Source organism: Vipera ursinii, assembly GCF_947247035.1.
Source record: "Vipera ursinii genome assembly, chromosome: 3".
NCBI classification, from domain to species: domain Eukaryota; kingdom Metazoa; phylum Chordata; class Lepidosauria; order Squamata; family Viperidae; genus Vipera; species Vipera ursinii.
This window is the reverse complement of record NC_139516.1, coordinates 109,631,723-109,652,347: the sequence shown is the minus strand read 5'-3', so window position 1 is coordinate 109,652,347 and position 20,625 is coordinate 109,631,723. Positions and strand designations below refer to the sequence as shown.

At 51.8% G+C, this 20,625-nt stretch overlaps 1 protein-coding gene across 1 annotated transcript in view; it reads right to left on the bottom strand.

Moving 5' to 3' along the window:
• The window catches only part of LOC310638901 (centrosome-associated protein 350-like), a gene marked incomplete at its 5' end in the record, with an annotated part of 185,499 nt that overhangs the window by 5,846 nt on the left and 159,028 nt on the right, over nucleotides 1-20,625 (bottom strand). The window contains 7 exon segments of the mRNA XM_083360263.1: nucleotides 5,270-5,424; nucleotides 16,988-17,107; nucleotides 17,207-17,340; nucleotides 17,612-17,659; nucleotides 17,663-17,752; nucleotides 19,004-19,515; nucleotides 19,562-19,738. Of these exon segments, the coding sequence (XP_083216389.1) occupies nucleotides 5,270-5,424; nucleotides 16,988-17,107; nucleotides 17,207-17,340; nucleotides 17,612-17,659; nucleotides 17,663-17,752; nucleotides 19,004-19,515; nucleotides 19,562-19,738 (1,236 nt within the window).

Genomic DNA, 20,625 nt, shown 5'->3' with positions numbered 1-20,625 from the left:
CCTGCGCATTAGCCGGCGGCAGCTTTGACAGCTGTCAAACTGCCATGTGTGTTCCTGTCAGCCGTTATTTACCTCATGCAACAGTTGTTAACTTGAACTAGTACAACCAAATACCATTAATATATATATAACATTAATATATAACACCCCTTACCCTTCCCCCAAACTGGTGTTTGCCCTGCCCCTCGGTTGCTGTTTATTGCCTGCCCATTCATAGTCCTGTAGGTAGGCTGGTGGCTGCCTTGTTCGGCCGGAGCGACAAAGAGGTGTTTCATTGCCTTGCACCCCTTCCCCCTGTCCTGGCTGGAGAAATGAAGGTCGCTTGATGAGTCCGAGTCCAGGTTGTTGTGTAGCCCCGTCTCCTTCTGGTGCCGGACCTGTGAGTTCTGTTGGGTGTTGGGGGCTCCGGTTCCTCAGCTGGTCGGTGTGTCTCCGGATGTGACCGTTGCAACCTGTGTCTATAAGATAAGACAAGGGTCCTGTTTGGTCTATGACAACCCCCTGGAGCCACTTAGGTCTGTCTGCATAGTTCCGTGCCCATACAGTTTGTCCGTTTGTAAAAGATCTTTGCAGGAGGGGTGGTTCTGCGTCGGCATGTGTTCTATCAGGGTGCATCCTGTCGAGCCTGGTGATGAGCCGTCGCCCCCAACGTAGCTCTGCTGGAGATTTCCCTGTTGTCGTACATGGGGTGGTGTGTTGGGCTTGTAAGAATTGGGCTAGCCGCCGGTGCCAGTTCCCTTTGATAATTTTCCAAAGGGCATCTTTTGTAGATCTTACCATAATTTCAGCCAGACCGTTACACGAGGGATGGAACGGAGCCGACGTGACATGCCTAATAGAGTTGCCCTTGGTGAATATCTGAAATTCACGAGACGTAAATTGGGGCCCATTATCGGAGACCAAAACGTTGGGGAGGCCATGTGTGGCAAAAAGCCCCCTAAGCACCTGTACAGTGGTGGTGGTAGTGATGCTGTTGACCGGAACAACTTCCAGCCACTTAGAATAGCTATCCACTGCTATGTGGAATGTCTGTCCCTGTAAGGGTCCTGCGAAGTCTAAGTGAACCCGGGACCATGGGTTCTTGGTTGTTTCCCATCTGTGGATTGGGCTTTGAGGTGGAGCTGGCCTTGTCAACTGGCAGGGATAGCATCCTGCAACATGGTCCTCAATGTTTTTATCAATGTTAGGCCACCAAACATAGCTTCTGGCTAGGGCTTTCATCTTTACAATTCCCGGGTGTCCCTCGTGTAGTGTGCGTAAAGTTTGGGCTCTGTGTTTTTCTGGAACTACCACCCTGTTGCCCCATAGAATGCATCCCAAATGGGATGACAGTTCCTGTTTTCTTGTAAAATACGCCTGGAACTCTTGTCCCGGGCATGTGGCAGGCCTTCCCGCAGTAACCCACTGTAGTACTCTGCAAATGGTTCTTTCTTTGGCTGTGGCAGAAGCTATATCTTTTGCCGATAAGGGGCATTCCGGTAGTTCAGAAATCGCTAGGATATTTCCCGCAGGAGCTGGGTCTGGGTCTTTGTCTGGCAAGGGAAGCCTGCTGAGCCCGTCAGCGTGCCCTAATTCTTTTCCTGGTTTGTGGACAAGTTTGCATGAGTAGGCTGATAAAAAGGTCGACCACCGTAATATTCTCGGTGACAGGATTTGGGGCGTTAATTTGTCCCATGTGAAAATGCCTAACGGGTTTGTGGTCGGTGAAGATGGTGAATTGTCTGCCGTACAAGTAATCGTGAAACTTCTTCACGCCGGCGACGATTGCTAATGCCTCCCTGTCTATTTGGGCATAATTTCTTTCAGCCTTAGTGAGAGTCCTGGAATAGAATGCTATTGGCTTCTGTATTCCATTTTCCTTTAAGTGACTCAGGACTGCCCCTATTCCGTATGGGGATGCGTCGCAAGCGATGCATGGGGCAGATCCTCTCTGAATAGTGTAACCGTGGAATTGTTACACAGGATGTTTTTTAGGGCTTGGAAACTGGTGTCGTGCTGTGACGTCCAGATCCATGGGCTACCCTTATCCAGCAGCCTATGTAAGGGTTTGGCTATGGTGGCTTTATGGGGCAGAAATGCATGGTAGAAGTTTAAGAGTCCGAGGAAGGCTTGCAACTCCTCTCTGTTTTTGGGTGTGGGGGCTGCTTTGATGGCCCTGATCTTGGAGTTGGTCGGGTGAATACCCTGGGCATCTATTCTATAGCCGAGAAATTCGGTAGAGGGAACCCCTATTGAGCACTTCTCTTTTTGAAGTTTGAGACCCGCTGTTCTGAATCTGCTCAGAACAGCTGTCAGTCGGTCTGCTAAATTTTGTTCAGATTCTCTGGTGATGAGGACATCATCAAAATAGGGGCAAACCCCGGGAATTCCCTTTAATGTTTTCTCCATTATTTCCTGGAAAATCCATGGGGCTGCCGATATGCCAAATTGTAGCCGCTTGACTTTAAAAGCCCCGTGGTGAGTGACTATGGTCTGCACATCTGCGGTTCCCTGGGTAACCAGGAGTTGCAAATACGCCTGCGCCAAGTCTAATTTGGCAAAGATGGCACCGGAACGGACGGAGGAGAGGATGTCTTTTACCGCGGGGACTGGGTAAGTGTGTGCGTTTAAGGCCCGGTTAAGGGTGGCCTTATAGTCGGCGCAGAGCCGAATTTGGCCGTTCGGTTTGATTGGGGTAACTATCGGGGTTTCCCAGTTCCCTCCGTCTGTAGGTTCTAGGACTCCTATTTTGACCAGGTGATCCAGTTCTTCCTCAATTATCTTTTTGAGGGCGAACGGGACTCTCCTGGCCCTGATTCTTATGGGTGGGACCTCGGGGTTTAGTTTTAGGGAAATTGGGGCCTTCGTGTATTCCCCTAGTGAATTGTCGAAGACGTCTGCAAATTGTTTGCAGACGGCGTCGAGGTTTGCGGCCTGTGTGGTGTTAATTCCAGTTAAGCTAATGCCTAAGGCTTTGAACCAATCCAGCCCGATTAAGTTGAATCAGTCCCCTTGGGTGACTAGAACGTTAAGGGGGTCCTCGGAATTTTTTAAATTCCAAGAAAATTCGGGCTCTCCCTTTCAATGGAATGGGGGTATTTTGGTAGTCCGCCAGGTAAATCTGGGGGGGGGGGTGTCAATGGAATTTGCCTCCGGTTGCGTTGGCAAATTTCCTTGAATGTTTTCCCTGAGATTAGGGTAACCGAGGAGCCGGAATCTACTTCCATCTCGCAGGGGACCCCATGTAGGCGGGCTTTGATTTTTACTTTAAGGTTTAGTTGATGGCCCTCTTCTGATCTCTTGTCCCTGTCTACTGCCTGTACTAGGTACCTGGGGGGCTTTTCTCTAGAGGCTGCTGGGGGTCTCATACCTGGGGAGGTCGCTTCGAGCTCGTGGAGGTCCTCGCGGTTCCAGCTTCGGCATACGGTTCTGATGTGCCCTGATTTACCGCAGTTGTGGCATTTGGCATTGCGGAATCGACAGGAGGTTCTGGGGTGGTTTCCCTCACAGCTGGCACAGGTGGCTCGTGGTTCTTTAGGGTTGTTCTTGGCTCTTGTCCCTTCCCCTCGATCGTTTCGGCGTGTTTGCAGTCTTTCAAATCGCCGTTGAATGGCGTCCACGTCGGTCGGATCCTCTAATTCCCCGACGTGTCTGGGGGTTATTTCGTCCTGGTGCACTGATCCATGTTGTCCGTTCCCGGCTTGTGTGGGGTCTCCTTGGTGGCTGTCCTCATACGCCTGAATTTCTCTCGTGACTTCGGCTAAGTGGGCTTTGCGATAATTTTGTTTTGGAGGCGTTCGTCCTTAAGCCCGATAACCAATTGGTCCCTGATCTGGTCTTCCAGATCCGGAAATTGGCACCATCGGGCAGCATGCCGGACTCCTGCGATGAAGTCGGATGCGGATTCACCTGGCAGCTAGTGCCGATGTGCGAACTGGACCCTCCAGTATATCTCCGAGCGCGTTGGCATATAATGCTTGCTGAGTTTTTCTGTCAGCTCTGCGTAGGCCACTTCTGCGACCGGCTCTGGACTGCAAATTCTGACAGCCACGTTGTATACGGCTGGGCCACTTAGATATAGGAGGGCTGCTGCCTTGGCCCGGTCCTCTGTGATCTTGCTGACCAGCAGGAACCCTTCGACCTGGCCCAGATGCGATTCCCAACATTCTGGGTGTCGGGTGTCGAATTCTCAGATCTGTCCGAGGTTGGCCATACTGTCTCGGTCCTTAGTCCTGCTTTGCCTGGATGTGGGAAGTTATAACTTCCCAGTCAGTGACTAGCTCTGAGCCTCCAGAAGGTTCCCCTTCCTAGGCTAGAGACTTCAGCTCGGCAAAGCACATCCCATCCTCGTCACCAGTGAAGTGGCTTGGGGCGTAAGGATTACGCGGAGACAGCAGGCTTGGGTTGAATGTTTATTGAGGTACCCCAGCTACAACTCTGCCGGCTTCTGCTCTTTTTATAGCCAGCTGGTGGTTGGCTGGGCCAATCAGACTTTCGGTTTTCTCCCGCCTGAAAGCTGGACCAATCGACTGCGTCTGGTTTTGACAGCTAAGGAATCCTCGTGGCGGCTGCGCATGCGTGGTCGGCAGTCAGGCTGACAGCTGAGAGCTGTCAGCTGCTGCGCCTGCGCATTAGCCGGCGGCAGTTTTGACAGCTGTCAAACTGCCGCGTGTGTTCCTGTCAGCCGTTATTTACCTCATGCAACAGTTGTTAACTTGAACTAATACAACCAAATAACATTAATATATATATAACATTAATATATAACAAGCTCTTCCTGGAATCTACTGAAAACTAAGGCTACAGTGATTGAAATGTACATCTTTCCCTACCCCACCTCATTTCCAAGAATTCCATTTCTTGGAAATACCAGAGAAAGCAACCGAAATAATTCTGAATATTCGTTTCGCAGCATTCATACATGTATGCGTGCCTGTAGAGATTAAGTTTACCATTTTTTTCCTTAAAAATGATAACTAGCGCAACAAGAAGAGAAACGGTTATCCAGCCAGTAGTTTCAAGAATAAAGAGGACGAAAGCAACAGCAAGCCAGGGACAATCTGGCAGTGGATACTGTCAGACTGCAAGTTCCCCAGAGTCCAACAGATGGTTACCCAAAAATAAACATAAAGAAAGCAGAATGGTGAGAAGGGGTAGGGAATTATTTTTATATTATTACCACGTAACCCATCAGCAAAACCACTGACACAGCAATGGAAAGAATACAGATCATTATGAAACAAAAACTGAATGAGCATTATTTTAATTAAATACTGATCTGAAAACTAACCTCTCTCATCAGGAGCGGATGGGATACTGTTATTCTGCAATGAATCATTCATTGCTGTAGGAGCTTCCTCCTCAATGGAGCTGCTTGGTTTTTCATGATGAGAAAGTTTCTTGGCTTCCTTTGAAGATGGACTTTCCTGCCAACTGCTGCTACTACTGCATTATCATTCAGGTGTTCTGAATGAATACTGATATAAAACAAACAAACAAATAAATAAATAGTAATGCACAAAATGAATTTGGGCAACTTGGTGTTGTGTGCCAGTTGTACCCATTCCTGGACCTACGGGCTCTACTCACAGTCCCTCAGGTGTTAGTCACCTCTGCTTTGGGCTTCTACAATGTATTCTATATGGGTCTGTCCTTGAAAAGTAACTAGAAACTTCAACTGGTGGAGAATGCAGCAGCATGGGCAGTTTTGTGCGTGTCCCTAGAGTGGTATGCATTACCTCTGTGCTCCACAAGTTGTACTGGTTGCCAGTTTGCTTCTGGCTCCAATTCAAGGTACTGTTTTTTACCTTTAAAATTCTTCATGGCATGGGACCAGGTTATCTGAGGGGACATCTGTCCACAATTATACCTGCCCATCCCATAGGATCTGCAGAGAAGGCATGCTATGATCCCAACTGCTACGGAATTATATTTGGCAGGTCCCAAGAAAAAGATCTTCTCTGCTATGGTACGCTCATTATGGAATCTATTCCCTCTGGAAATGACATCAGCTTCATCTTTTTCAACATTTTGCAAGTCTTTCACTATGTTATCAGGCCTGCAGGTTCCAGAGGAAGGGGGAAATTTTGTGATGGCTCCCTTACTGTGGTTAATATCATCTTCGCCTGCTTTGTATTTTTAGTGTAGTATTTTTAAATTGTCATTGTTTTATGTATGCTTATTGATTTCTAATTCAGTGTTATATACAAATATGATAAAATAATGAACTCTAAAATATGTGCTTGCGTTGTGTACTCTTTACACTCTTTCCCCCTAGGAATTCACTTTCACATCACAGAGTATAACATTAAAATTAAATCTTTTAAAATCCAGGGTCCCAAAATTTTTACAAGAAGCAGAATCAAGGTCTTCGATAACCTAGTGACGGCAAATGTTTTCAGTCCTGGAGAGCTAGCTATAAAGGCTAACGTATACAACTGGTAGAATATGTTCATACCTGTGGCTCAAACTATTTTAAGGAGAACTGTAAAGTCCATTGAGAAACAAGTTCCTCAAGCACATAGTTTTGCTTTTGCATAATTTCCATTTGCTCTTGATACTTCATGCCTGAAAATTCAGGATCTGGAGTTTCCATAATTTTAGGGCTTGTAAGTGTATTAGGAATTTTGAAAAAAATGTCAATATCTGTTATCAAGGGAGCCCATTGGCAAAACTGCTCCTGTAAGGGGTGCAAGCAGCAAAAATAATCATCTCCCAGAAGTGAAAACTGATATTTGTCTTTCTTAAAAGTATTTGTCCAAACTGATTAATTTCAGCTGGAGAGAACATGAAGAGTCAGAGATGTACTAGGAATCCAGAACTCTCGCTCATTTTCAAGATCATCCTCCTCAAATTACATCATTTGTAAATCTCACCATTCAAAATTCAAACAAACTCATTTTAACTCCAAACAGGTGCCAACAGTCTCAGGCCTCGTCCGGAGAGCATGAAAACCAAGCAACCGAGACGAGTGCTGAGTTCTCAGGAAACGTTTATTGTCAATAAGCAAACAAACTCCACAGGAAACAAAGCCAGCGTTGGCTGCTACCCGCAGCCAACGCTGTTAAATACACGTTGCATGTACACGCCCACGGCCCACCCGACCGCACCCACGTCCGCCCATCCCCTATTTAACAAACGTCCCTCCCAGAAACCTTTCGTGTCCTGCCCCGGCACCCTCCACCACCCAGGTGAGTTTCCCCGCACCCCTCTACTCCCCCACCATCAGGATCCACCCACGCACCCCTCCCCAGACCCGGCACCTCCTGGCCCAGCTCGGGCGTCGCCCCGCCCCGCCACAGGTCCCTGCTCTGTGCCGCCGCCGATACTCCAGCTGTGCTGGCCCGGGCACAGGCCGCGACCCCTTGCCTCGCACCCAACAGCTGATGGGGTCCAGGCCAAAGATCCGGGCCTGTCGGTGCCCCGGCAGCCAGTCCCACGGCTGGCACGGACCCAAGGCTCCACGAGTTCGCCGCCGTCACCGGGAGGAAACGACCAGGTTGTTGGCCGTGTACGCGCGCCACTGAGGCCCTCGCTGACCCGGCGTGCGCACGCGTGCAGCTCCCAGCTACATCCCGTTGCCGCCGCTGCTGCCGTTCCGGTGCAGGTGCGGCCCGTCTCCGCCCGAGGACGTCGGGGCGAGGTGCGACACGGGTAGAGGCGTGGGCGCGAGGACGTGGTGCTGGTGTCGAGCCTGCGGGGCGCGACAAACTGTAACTGTTCCATTCAAGACTGAAATGGGGTATTTCAAGTCCAAAATATTTCATATTCAAAAATTTCTGCAAACTACATTTTAGAAACTTATTCCCCAATTAGCTAGCATTTCTAGTTACCGTATATACTTGAGTATAAGCCGACTCGAGTATAAGCCGAGACCCCCATTTTCACCCCCAAAAACTGGAAAAAGTTCGTGACTCGAGTATAAGCCGATCCGCCGTTCTGCAAGCCTCCGCCGCCAGCAGAGGCTCGATCCGCCATTTTGCAAGCCTGAATACACAGGAATACCCTGTGTGGCCGCGGCTCTCGGGGAAGCCCTGGCTGTCCGCTTCCTCGCTCCACGCTGCCATTCGGGGCCCGCGCGTTCCCCGGGCAAATCGCGGCGCCCAGCAGGCGAGGAAACACGCCCGCTCCAGTTGCGCCCCCTTCCCTCAGGAGACGCAAGTGACCGCCTGGAGCTTACCGAGGACTTGCGCGCGGCCGAGGCTTCGGTGCTTCCAGGATCGCGCGGACCTCTCCCAAGCCGCCGCCGTCCGGAGACCTGCCAAAGTTTGGGGAGTGCACCTCCCCAAACCTCCCCAAACCTCCCCAAACGTCATCAGGTCTCCGGATCTCCGTGCCCTGCCTGCCTGCTTCTTTCCGCAGCGGAAAGAAGCAGGCAGGCAGGTCACGGAGATCCGGAGACCTGCTGACGTTTGGGGAGGTTTGGGCACCTCCCCAAACGTCGGCAGGTCTCCGGATCTCCGTGCCTTGCCTGCCTGCTTCTTTCCGCTGTGGAAAGAAGCAGGCAGGCAGGTCACGGAGATCCGGAGACCTGATGACGTTTGGGGAGGTTTGGGCACCTCCCCAAACCTCCCCAAACGTTGGCAGGTCTCCGGATCTCCGTGCCTTGCCTGCCTGCTTCTTTCCGCAGCGGAAAGAAGCAGGCAGGCAAGGCACGGAGATCCGGAGACCTGCCAACGTTTGGGGAGGTTTGGGGAGGAGATCCGGAGACCTGCTGACGTTTGGGGAGGTTTGGGCACCTCCCCAAACGTCGGCAGGTCTCCGGACCTCCGTGCCTTGCCTGCCTGCTTCTTTCCGCAGCGGAAAGAAGCAGGCAGGCAAGGCACGGAGATCCGGAGACCGGCCGACGTTTGGGGAGGAGATCCGGAGACCTGCTGACGTTTGGGGAGGTTTGGGCACCTCCCCAAACCTCCCCAAACGTCGGCAGGTCTCCGGATCTCCGTGCCTTGCCTGCCTGCTTCTTTCCGCTGCGGAAAGAAGCAGGCAGGCAAGGCACGGAGATCCGGAGACCTGCTGACGATTGGGGAGGTTTGGGCACCTCCCCAAACGTCGGCAGGTCTCCGGATCTCCGTGACCTGCCTGCCTGCTTCTTTCCGCAGCGGAAAGAAGCAGGCAGGCAAGACACGGAGATCCGGAGACCTGCCGACGTTTGGGGAGGTTTGGGGAGGTGCGCGCGCACCTCCCCAAACCTCCCCAAACTTCGGCAGGTCTCCGGACGGCGGTGGCTTGGGAGAGGTGCGCGCAATCCCGGAAGCACCAAAGCCTCGGCCGCGCACAAGTCCTCGGTAAGTTTTTTTTGTTGACTGGAGTATAAGCCGAAGTGGAATTTTTCAGCCCAAAAAGTGGGCTGAAAAATTCGGCTTATACTCAAGTATATACGGTATGTATTATTTTTAAAAAAACTCTGTATACTACCTAGAATCTTTTGATTTGACAACCCCATAAATTTAATGAATTGTTTACTAACTCAAAGCATTAAACCAATTGCTATATTTGTAAATAATAAATTTATAAATATAGCAATTGGTTTAAGAATACTATGAGGTAGTTTTAATACACAAAAAGAGATATAGGTTACTGAAAATACTATTCGCGATAAATACTAGCTATCAATACCTGAATTAAGTAAACCAAATAATCTTACTTGGTTGAATTTATACTTAATATAGTGATTATAAATTTTGTGTCTCACCTCTGATAATGTGCCTTTGATCTTGATGATTCTGAATAGCTATCAAATGTATGCAAATCATTATGTTTTGAGTCATTTGTCTCCTCTTTACCTGGTGGGGTAGTGATTGAATCTGCTTTTCTATTAAAAGAAAACAGGACAGATGCTTTGACGATCCAGGCCCGTCGGTGCCCCGGCAGCCAGTCCCACGACTGGCACGGACCCAAGGCTCCACGAGTTCGCCGCCGTCACCGGGAGGAAACGACCAGGTTGTTGGGCGTGTGCACGCGCCACCGAGGCCCTCGCCGACCCGGCGTGCGCACGCGCGCAGCTCCCAGCTACATCCCGTTGCCGCCGCTGCTGCCGTTCCGGTGCAGGAGTGGCCCGTCTCCGGCCGAGGACTTCAGGGCGAAGTGCGACACGGGTAGAGGCGTGGGCGTGAGGACGTGGTGCTGGTGAGTGTCGAGCCTGCGGGGCGCGACATGCCCCTCCTACCAGGGGCCCTCCTGCAGGGGAAGACAGAAGGGGTAAGCAGCTGTCCACCCGGTTTGCGGCCTCCACCCGTCCCCCCGCTCGGCTTGCCGGGGTGTTGTTGGTGGAATGCCTGCACCAGCTGAGGAGCGTGCACGTCTGTTTCCCACACCCATGTTGCCTCCTCCACAGGGTACCCCTTCCATCTGATTAGGTACTGGATAGCCCCCCTACGTACCCTGGAGTCAAGGACTTCCTGGATCTCAAAATGCTCACCGTGAATGGTGCAGTAAAACCGGTTCTTTAGCAAACAGAGCCTTGAGTGTTTCGAAAGCTCGTTGGCACGCTGAGGACCATGCCAATCGAAGTCCGGGTCGTGGCTGTACCGTCAGCTGTCGCGTACGAAGGAGGTCCATGAGTGGCAGGGCAATGGCCGCGAAGCAAGGTATGAATTGCCGGTAGAAGTTCGCAAAGCCCAAAAAGCTTTGCAACTGATGCCACGTCCGCGGGGCCTGCCACTGTAGGATGGCCTCCACCTTCTTCGGATCCATCTCCTCCCCCCCTGCGGAGATCCTATACCCCAAATAATCGAGCTGTGTTCTGTGGAACTCACATTTGGACAGCTTGACGAAGAGCCGTGCTTCCCGCAACTTAGTCAGCACCCGCCTAACCAAAGCAACATGCTCCTCCAACGTTTCCGTGTATATTAAAATGTTGTCCAGGTAGACCAAGACCCCGCGGTACACAAATTCATGCAGGATTGATCAGCTGCATGAAGACAGCAGGGGCTCCCTGTAACCCGAAAGGCATCACCCGAAACTGGAAACTCCCTAGGGGACAGTTGAACGCTGTTTTCCACTCGTACCCAGCCTTAATCCTGATCTGGTAGTAGGCTTCTCTGAGGTCCAGTTTGGTGAAGATATGTCCTTTAGCCAGATGGGCCAGCAGGTCTTTCATCAGCGGGAGTGGGTAAAGGTGCTCGACACACACTGCGTTCACTCCGCGATAATCTACACACAGCCTGAGCCCACCGTCCTTCTCGCGGAATAAGATGGGCGCCGCCATCTTGGACTGCGCTGGCTGTATGAACCCCCTTTCCAGGTTCTTATCAATATACCGCCGGAGTTCCTGCATTTCTTTTGGTGACATAGCATACATCCGTGGTTTTGGAAGTTTGGCACCAGGTTCCAGTTCGATGGCGCAATCCGTGGAGCGGTGGGGTGGCAGCGTGTCGCACTCTCGTTCGTCGAACACATCCAGCAGGTCGGAGTAGTCCCGAGGCACCTGAGCTTCCTGCTCTAACCCGCCCCCGCAGGCTTTCTCTTGTTCCCCCATATGAGTTGGACCCAGGAACGTGTGTTCCAGAGGGGTGTGTGGCCCCAACCCCAACCGGAGATGGCGGCAACCCTCTCTCACCAGATCGTGGGGCCCCACCGGTCCAACCACGTGAGCCCTAGAATGACCGCCTCTGTCATGGAAGGTACTACTATATACCGCAGGGTCTCCCAATGGTCGCCCATCTCCAACCGGACAGGCTCAGTGTTGTGGGTGATGGGCGCGCCCCCCAAGAGAGACCCATCCACCTGTTGGAAGCGTAGGGGAGTGGCCAGACGCCTTATCGTGACCCCTAACCCAGCCACCACTGCCTGACTCATAAGGCACCGAGTGCTGCCCGAATCGACTAGGGCCTTGTACGCTCTCCTTTGTCCCGTACGGGGGCTGACTAGTACCACAGGGAACACAAAAGGACACACTGGAGCACTCACCATTGGGTCCTCGTCTAGTTCATGTTCCTCCGGACTCTCGTACTGCGCGGGCTGTGAGGCTGCTGGCGTCTCCACCCGCACGGGGGGTTGTTGGTCTGGAGATGTCCCCGCCTAGTTGGTGAGCAGCTCGTGTCCTCTCCGCGGACCTCCGTGTTCCGGTCCCTCGTGCTGAGGAGACAGAAGGGGCTGCCCGGGCAGGAGGCAGTGGGCAATCGGCCGCCCTATGTCCCGGTTGATCACACCTGAAGCACCTCAGGACAGCCCGTGCTGGCTGGGAGGGAGGTCACGCAGACGACTCCACAGGCCGCTCGTCTGCTTTTGCCTTCTCGGTAATTTAATTTAATTTATTAATATTTCTATACCGCCCTTCTCCCGGAGGACTCAGGGCGGTGTACAGGGCAAGAATAAAACACAGAAATTTACAAAAGCTAAAAGATAATTAAATACATGCCCAATTAAAATACAATTGATACATAGTAAAAACCCCAATAAAAATGATAAAAAACCCCACCAATCCCCCCTCAGGCCAGGCCGGCTTGCTCGAACAAGTATGTTTTCAGATCGCGGCGAAAGGAGCGCAGATCGGGCGCCGTCCGGAGCTCAACCGGTAACTGGTTCCATAGCTCCGGGGCGCCCACAGAGAAGGATCTCCCCCTGGGGGCCACCAGTCGGCATTCTCTGACCGGTGGCACCCTGAGGAGGCCCTCTCTGTGGGAATGCACAGGGCGCAGGGAGCTTGATGCCGGCAGCAGATGTTCCCTGAGGTACTCCGGCCCCATGCCATGGAGGGCTTTGAACACCATTACTAGTACCTTGAATCTCACCCGGAAGACAACTGGCAACCAATGCAGCTCACGGAGCAGAGGTGTCACATGGGAGTATCGGGAGACTCCCAACACAACTCTCGCGGCTGCATTCTGTACCAGTTGGAGCCTCCGGGTGGTCCTCAAGGGAAGCCCCATGTAGAGAGTGTTGCAGTAGTCTAGACGAGAGGTCATGAACGCGTGAGTGACCGTGCATAAATCATCCCGGCTTAGATAGGGCCGCAACTGGCGCACCAGGCGAACCTGGGCGAAAGCCCCCCTAGTCACAGCCACCATGTGATCTTCCAAGGTAAGCCGCGAATCTAGGACTCCCAAGTTGCGAGCCCTATCTACGGGGGGTAATAATTCACCCCCCATAGAAAGAGATGGAATATCCGAATAGACCCGGGATGAAGGTATGCAAAGCCACTCGGTCTTGTCGGGGTTGAGTTGAAGTCTGTTCCTCCCCATCCAGACCCGAACCGCCTCCAGGCAACGGGACATCACGTTGAGGGCATCACTGGGGTGGTTTGGGGTAGAAAGAAAAAGCTGGGTATCATCAGCGTACTGATGATACCCAACTCCAAAGCCACGAATGATCTCACCCAGCGGTTTCATATAGATGTTGAACAGGAGAGGCGAGAGGACCGACCCCTGAGGAACTCCACAAACGAGAGACCTCGCGGTGGACCTCTGACCCCTGAGGAACTCCACAAACGAGAGACCTCGCGGTGGACCTCTGCCCTCCTGTCAACACCGACTGCGAGCGTCCCTGGAGATAGGAGCAGAACCACTGTAAAACCGTGCCTCCCACTCCCAATCCCCTGAGACGCCGCAGCAGGATACCATGGTCGATGGTATCGAAAGCCGCTGAGAGGTCTAATAGGACTAGAACAGAGGAATGACCCCTGTCCCGAGCCCTGCAGAGATCATTCACCAGCGCGACCAATGCCGTCTCCGTGCTGTGCCCGGGCCTGAAACCCGATTGGTACGGGTCTAGATAATCCGCTTCATCCAGGACCAAAGGGAGCTGATGCGCCACCACACTCTCAACAACCTTCACAAGAAAGCGAAGGTTGGAGACCGGACGGAAGTTGTTCAATACAGCTGGGTCCAAGGCAGGCTTCTGGAGGAGGGGCCTCACCACCGCCTCTTTCAAGATGGCAGGGAAGCTGCCTTCACTCAAAGAAGCTGATATAACTGCCTGGAACCAGCTGCGTGTCCTCTCCCGGGCTGCATAAACCAGCCAGGAAGGGCACGGGTCCAATAAACATGTGGTGGAGCTCAGTCTCCCCATAATCCTGTCCACTTCCTCCGGAGTTACAGAATCAAACTCCTCCCAAATGATATCGACAAGACCACCCGCGTCCTGATCGCCAGACTCTGCCCAGTCAGAGTCCAGACCGGTCCGAATCCGAGTGATTTTGTCCGACAGATAATTGTTAAACTCCTCGGCACGACCCTGCAAGGGTTCCTCCCTCACCTCCTGATTAAGGAGGGAGCGAGTCACCCTAAACAGAGCGGCCGGGCGATTATCTGCGGACGCGATAAGGGTAGCGAAGTCATTAGACCTCGCCACCCTTATCGCAGTGAGATAAGACCTAATATGGGTTCTTAGTCACAATCGGTCGGATTCGGATCGGCTGGACCTCCAACCGCTCTCTAGGCCCCGTCTCCGGCGCTTCATCTCCCGGAGCTCCGCGGAGAACCATGGAGCTCGACGGGATCTGCATCGGGTCAGGGGCTGCAAGGGTACAACTCGGTCAAGAGCCTCAGTGGCTGCCCTTTCCCAAGCTTCCACTAAGGCATCTGCCGAGCTGTGAGTGGGGGAGGCAGGTGGGGACCCCAGCGCTGCCTGGAATCTCGCGGAATCCATTAAGTGTCTGGGGCGGTACCATCTAACTGGTTCCACACACCCACGGCGGGGGGTGGCAAAACGGAAGACCAGCCGCAGGAGATGATGATCGGTCCATGACAGGGGCATAATAATTGGAGAGCCCCCACCAAGATCATCTAACCACCGACCAGATAAGAAAACTAGGTCAAGGGTGTGGCCTCCCTCATGAGTCGGTCCTGAAATTACTTGCGTCAGGTCCATGGCCGTCATGGAAGCCATGAACTCCCGAGCCAAGTCAGATGATCCTCCCAGAGATGGTAGATTGAAGTCCCCCAAAACTATAAGTTTCGAGAACTCAACCACCAACCCAGAGAGGACATCGAGAAGCTCAGGCAGGGCTGCTGCTGCGTGACTAGGCGAAAGGTACACCAGCAGCAAGCCCAACTGCGCACCAGGGCCGCATCTCAAGAAGAGAGACTCACACCCGACTATCTGCAGAACAGTGGCCTCCCGCGGAGCTAAGGTCTCCCTCATAACAACAGCCACTCCCCTACCCTGAGCCCGAGGCCGGTGTAGCACCCGGAAACCTGATGGGCAAAGATCAGCCAGAGGAATACCGCCCTCTGGGCCCAACCAAGTCTCCGTGATGCAAGCCAGGTCCGCCTGCTCACCCTCGACCAAGTCACGGACGAGAGGAGCTTTATTAACGACAGACCTGGCATTCAGGTACACCAGCCGGAGCTTAGGCGGCTGCACATCCTCACTCCCGGGACCTCGGGGTAGAACAAGAGGGTTGGAACGCCTCACCGCTTGCAAGTAGCGGAGAGGCCTTCCCTGAGATCGATACGGCCCTCTGTTCCTGCACCCGCTGCCATTCCCTAACATTGTGGGAATAGGCATTCCCACGACGACCTGGAGCCCCGGGGGCGACCGACCCCCGCTCCTCCCCTCCGCGATCAATCCCGGCCCTGGCCTGAACAATGGTTGCTGGACTGCCCCCCATATCCGAACAACCAAAAGAAGTTCCCACCCCCCTCCCTAACCTCCTAAAAAATTTAACCAAAAAACTAACCAGGGGCCTCCTATTTGCCTTATATCGGAGGCCCCTACCCATGCCCAGCCATCTCTCAGGGTCCCAACACTCGGGCCCTTCATCAAGAGGAGGTGTAAAAAGTAAGGCGTGTCGCTCCCAGGATGGGGGCCCCCCCCTGAGAGCGTATAAGGTCGTGCTAGAATAAGTCAGACGCATGATCTTAACAAGTCCGACAAAAAACAGCAAGGCAGACCAGGTCAACATGGGAGGATCTCAAAATAAATAAATCGAAGGCAAATGACCAGGGAGCCAACCCAGCTCCACTGCCACTAGAGCTGGGAAATCCCGGAACAGATCGAATCCCGCCCTCTCACGGCGGTCAAAGCCTGGGGGCAACCTGGTACATACAAACCGGGGGAGCAATACCCCCCAGAGCTCTCACCTCTGGGAGGCAGCAGATGTAAAAACTTAACCACTCTCCCACAGTGGTTGTACCCCGGACCTTCCAAAATTATAGGGGAGGGGAGGAGAGAAGAGGAAATTAGAGCAAGGGAGTCAGCGAAATACATCAGGACTGATAAGCCTGTAGAGATACAAAATGGTAGGAGAACTCCGGTTACAGTTCAAAGTCATATTGTAAGAGGACCAGATAATAGGCCAGGAAGGGAAACCAAGACCATGGTAGTTCAACCGAACCACAAAACATGGTCTAGTCAGTTTCTAGCGGCTCAGAGGTTAAAATTATGTCTCATTAGCGTCCGAGGCATCAGCGTCCGCATTCCCCCACCAGGCCAGGTCACCATACCAGAGAGGCCGCGGTACTCCACTCTCCTCGCCGCCAGCCATCTCAGACACCAGCCAGGCAATATCTCCACCACTTGAACACTTCTACGCCAACGCTGCTCCGAGCCGCGATTCATAGTTAGTCAGTCAACACGCGGCTCTCCCAAGCAGCTGAAGGCGCTCCGGAACACCACGAAGCTCTAAAAAGTTGTCCCGGGCTCCGCAGGCTTCAGAACACCACCAGGATCCGCAGACTCCAGCAGGGGCCGACAATCAGCTGGCCGACAATCAGCTGGTCCATCAGGGGCCGACAATCAGCTGGTCGGCAGAGTGCAGGCCTCCAAAATCCTCCGCCCGGCTCCAACGAGTTCTTAGTCAGGCTCTTAAAGTTCTCAAACTCCCCCGGCGTCAACATTCACTAGTCGGCGCCGCGTAGAGCAGAGCTCCGAAAAATATCTAGGTCTTCCCGGCACTCCAGCCGCCTCCGCTAAAATTTGCCCAGTCCGCCGATCCCCCGCGGTCCGACAAACAGCTGGTCGTGCGGCATGGGGAACTACTCAGCTCCTCCGCGTCCTCCAGGGCCTCCAGCAACTCTTCCAGGCTCAGATGGAAAACCTCGGAGAGTCCAGGGCTCGCGGGTCTCACCTCTGATAATGTGCCTTTGATCTTGATGATTCTGAATAGCTATCAAATGTATGCAAATCATTATATTTTGAGTCATTTGTCTCCTCTTTACCTGGTGGGGTAGTGATTGAATCTGCTTTTCTATTAAAAGAAAACGGGACAGATGCTTTGACGAACTTTCCTTATTGAAGTACCTTCATTAAAAATATTAGCCTAAAATTAAATTTCTATATAAAATACCTGTTCATATTGCGAAGCTTTAATTGCTTTATGAATGCTGAATTGTGCTTCTGTTCTTGGTCAAATAATACAGTAACTGGAGCTGCAGTATTACCAACTGCATCAGAGATCTGGAAATGTGCAAGTTCTGTCATCTAATAAAAAGCACAGCAAAATACAGGTTTCTGATGCATAAATTTATTTATTTATTTATTTTATTAAATTTGTATACCGCCCTTCTCTTCTTATGGGTTAAGGCAGGGGTGTCAAACTGTTGGCCCGCGGGCCGGTTGCATCATGCGGAGGCCACCCCTACCCCAGCTCCGGCAGTGCAAAAAAAGTTGCAGTACGTAGTGACACGTATCGTGACGAGGTGAGTTTGACCCCCATGGGTTAAGGTATAAAGATCCCCAGAAAATAACTCACTTCACGTATCTGACGAGCAGCATCTGCAGTCAACAGAGCTGTCTCCAGCTAATGAGATGCAATCTTAGATGTGGTCTCCTGTAGAGTCTCAGCTGCCTCCTGGTGTGAATGTGCCAACTGATGTAATGATTCAGCATGGGCCTATTCATGGTGACACAAGTTTCCTTTTGAAATCTCTTTACTTTCACTAAAAGTGTAGCTGTGCTTTGACCTTAACCTGAGCATGAAATTCGTCCTCTTTGCCTTAGGGAAGGGATTCTTACCTTAATAACAAAACTTATTTCATGTTATGGATAAGAAATGTAATTTTAAATCCCAGTTTTAAAAATGAAAAATATGAATTCTCACATGGAAGGAAGCTGTTCTGTAAGTATGTTGGTTCTAAGCTGATAAGTAGTTCAAAAAGAAATAAAGATCATCAAGCTGAAACCCTGATTCTTGAACAAGGGAAGTTCTAATAATTTAAAGAAATACTGGCAAAATATACAGTTGCAAGAAAAAGTATGTGAACCCTTTGGGATTACGGGGAGTTTTGCATGAATTGGCCATAAAATGCGCTTTAAATGTCATGTAAGTCACAACAATAGAAAAACACAGTCTGCTTAAAATAATACTACACAAACATTAGCTGTTGTCATGTTTTAACTGAACATAAGATGGAAACATTCACAGTGCAGGGTGGAAAATGTATGTGAGCCTTTGGACTTAATAACTGGTTGACCCTCCTTTGGCTCTCTTAAGGTCATGCCACAGCATTTCAATCGGGTGGAGGTCAAGACTCTGCCTGGGCCACTCCAGAAGGCGTATTCTGTTCTGTTGAAGCCATTGTTTTGTTGAATTACTTGTATGCTTTGGGTCATTGTCCTGTTGCATCACCCATCCTCTGCAGAGCTTCAGTTGGTGGACAGATGGTCGTACGTTTTCCTGCAAAATGTCCTGATAAACTCTGGAATTCATTTTCCCATCAATGACAACAATCCATCCAGGCCCTGAAGCAGCAAAGCAGCCCCAAACCATGATGCTCCCTCCGCCAAGTTTTACAGTGGGTATCAGCCCCCCGTCCGATGAAGCAAAGAACGCAACCGGAACGAGAGCTGGTTCTCCTGAGCAACGTTTATTCCGCTCCATAAACAACCACTCGGAGACAAAAGAAGTCAGCGTTGGTTGCACAGCTCAACCAACGCTGTTAAATAGCCGGCGAGGCCGACACCCAACACCACGCCCAAACAAGCTGATTACCCACAACCCTACTTAAGCACCACCCGCCCTGGCCTCCGCCCTTTGGACCCCGCCCTCCAGGTACGTGCCCTCCCTGGCCCCATCCCACCACCCCTGCAGCCGGCAAGCCACCCCCCAGCCCAGGCTACTCCCCTCACGGCCTCGAGCCCCTACTCCCCCGGCACCCCCCACAAGTTCCCAAACTGCCGCGTCCAGCACAACCCGGGCCGTCTTCCGGTGTCGCGTGCCTCGCAGGTCTTTGACAGGGCCGGCAGGCAAAGCCTCGAAGTGTGCCGTCTGCTGGGGAGGGTTTCCAGGGGGACGCGGTGCAAATGCGCTCTTCCCCGGGCTGCCAGAAGCCATCAAACCCGGCCTGCCGGAAGGCCCCGGTGGCTGCTGGGCCGTCCCGGTGACCGCGCTCGTCCCCGGGCCGCCGGAACTCCTTGGAGGTGGAGGGGTTGGTTGCAGGCGTCCACGGCCCCTCCCCGAGCCGCCGGAAGGCTCCGGTGTCAGCTGTGATGCCCCGACGACCGCATTCATCCCCAGGCCGCCGGAGCGCACTGGGCACGTCAGGGCTGGCTGCTCCCATCGGCGGCTGGACGCGGGGCCTGGTGAGGTGTTTTGCAGCCTCGCTGGGTGTTGGGCCTGCCGGGCCCGACATGCGGCCCCCCCTACCAAGGGTCCTCCTGCAGGAGTAGAAGACAAAGGTAACGTCATGTCCCCCACGCGTACCGTCACCCGTCCGCCCCTCTGGCCTGTCGAGGTAGGCACGGTGGAACGCCTGGACTAGGCGAGGCGCGTGGACGTCCTTTCCCGGCACCCAAGAGGACTCCTCCACCGGGTACCCCTTCCACCGGAGAAGGTATTGTATAGCACCCCTCCGCACCCTGGAATCCAGGACTTCCTGCACTGGAATAAAGATCCCAAACTTTCTGTTTAGAGAGTTCCAATGTCAATCTTGGATACTCCCGAAATAAAATTCTCCCAGCCTTACTATTAGTCTTCTAATCCTCTGCTTAGATACTTTGCAGTGAGTGTCAGAACCAATAAAAGCCAAAATAACAACTTTTGGTTACTTTTACAATTATTAATAGAAACTTTTTCTACATGGAAGGTTTGAGAATGAAATTTCCAAAAGATAAAAAAAAAGTGAAAATACATGCTAAGTATTTTAAGGAATTTCAGATTCATTAATCTTAACTTTAATATTAGAGCCAGAGAAATACCCGTATATACTTGAGTATAAGCCGACTCGAGTATAAGCCGAGACCCCTAATTTTACCAAAAAAAAAAAAAAACTGGAAAAAGTTATTGACTCGAGTATAATCTGAGGCTGGGAAATGCAGCAGCTCACGGTAAATTTCAAAAATAAAAATACAGGTAGATAACAATAAAATTGCTTTAATTGAGGCATGTGGAAAAGAGGGTCAACAAAAACAATATATTATCAGTATATTCAACAAAAACAATATATAACATTAAAGTATTAACAATAACTTTAAATGTACAAAAACCTTAACTCAATAAGCAACCAAGCTAAAACACAAGCATCAAAATTCTTCAAAACTGGATTCCTCCTCCTCATCTGTATGTCCAAACAGAGCTTCAGCTGTAGCTGGTGTGAGGTTATTATCATATACATTGTCACAGAGTTCGCAGTCATCACTATCACAGCTGTCGTCCTCATACAAAGCACTGTCTTCACTGCCATCCATAGCATTACTTATGCCACATTTCTTGAAGGCGTGCTTCACCATGTCCTCTGGAATCTCTTCCCATGCATCACGAACCCACTT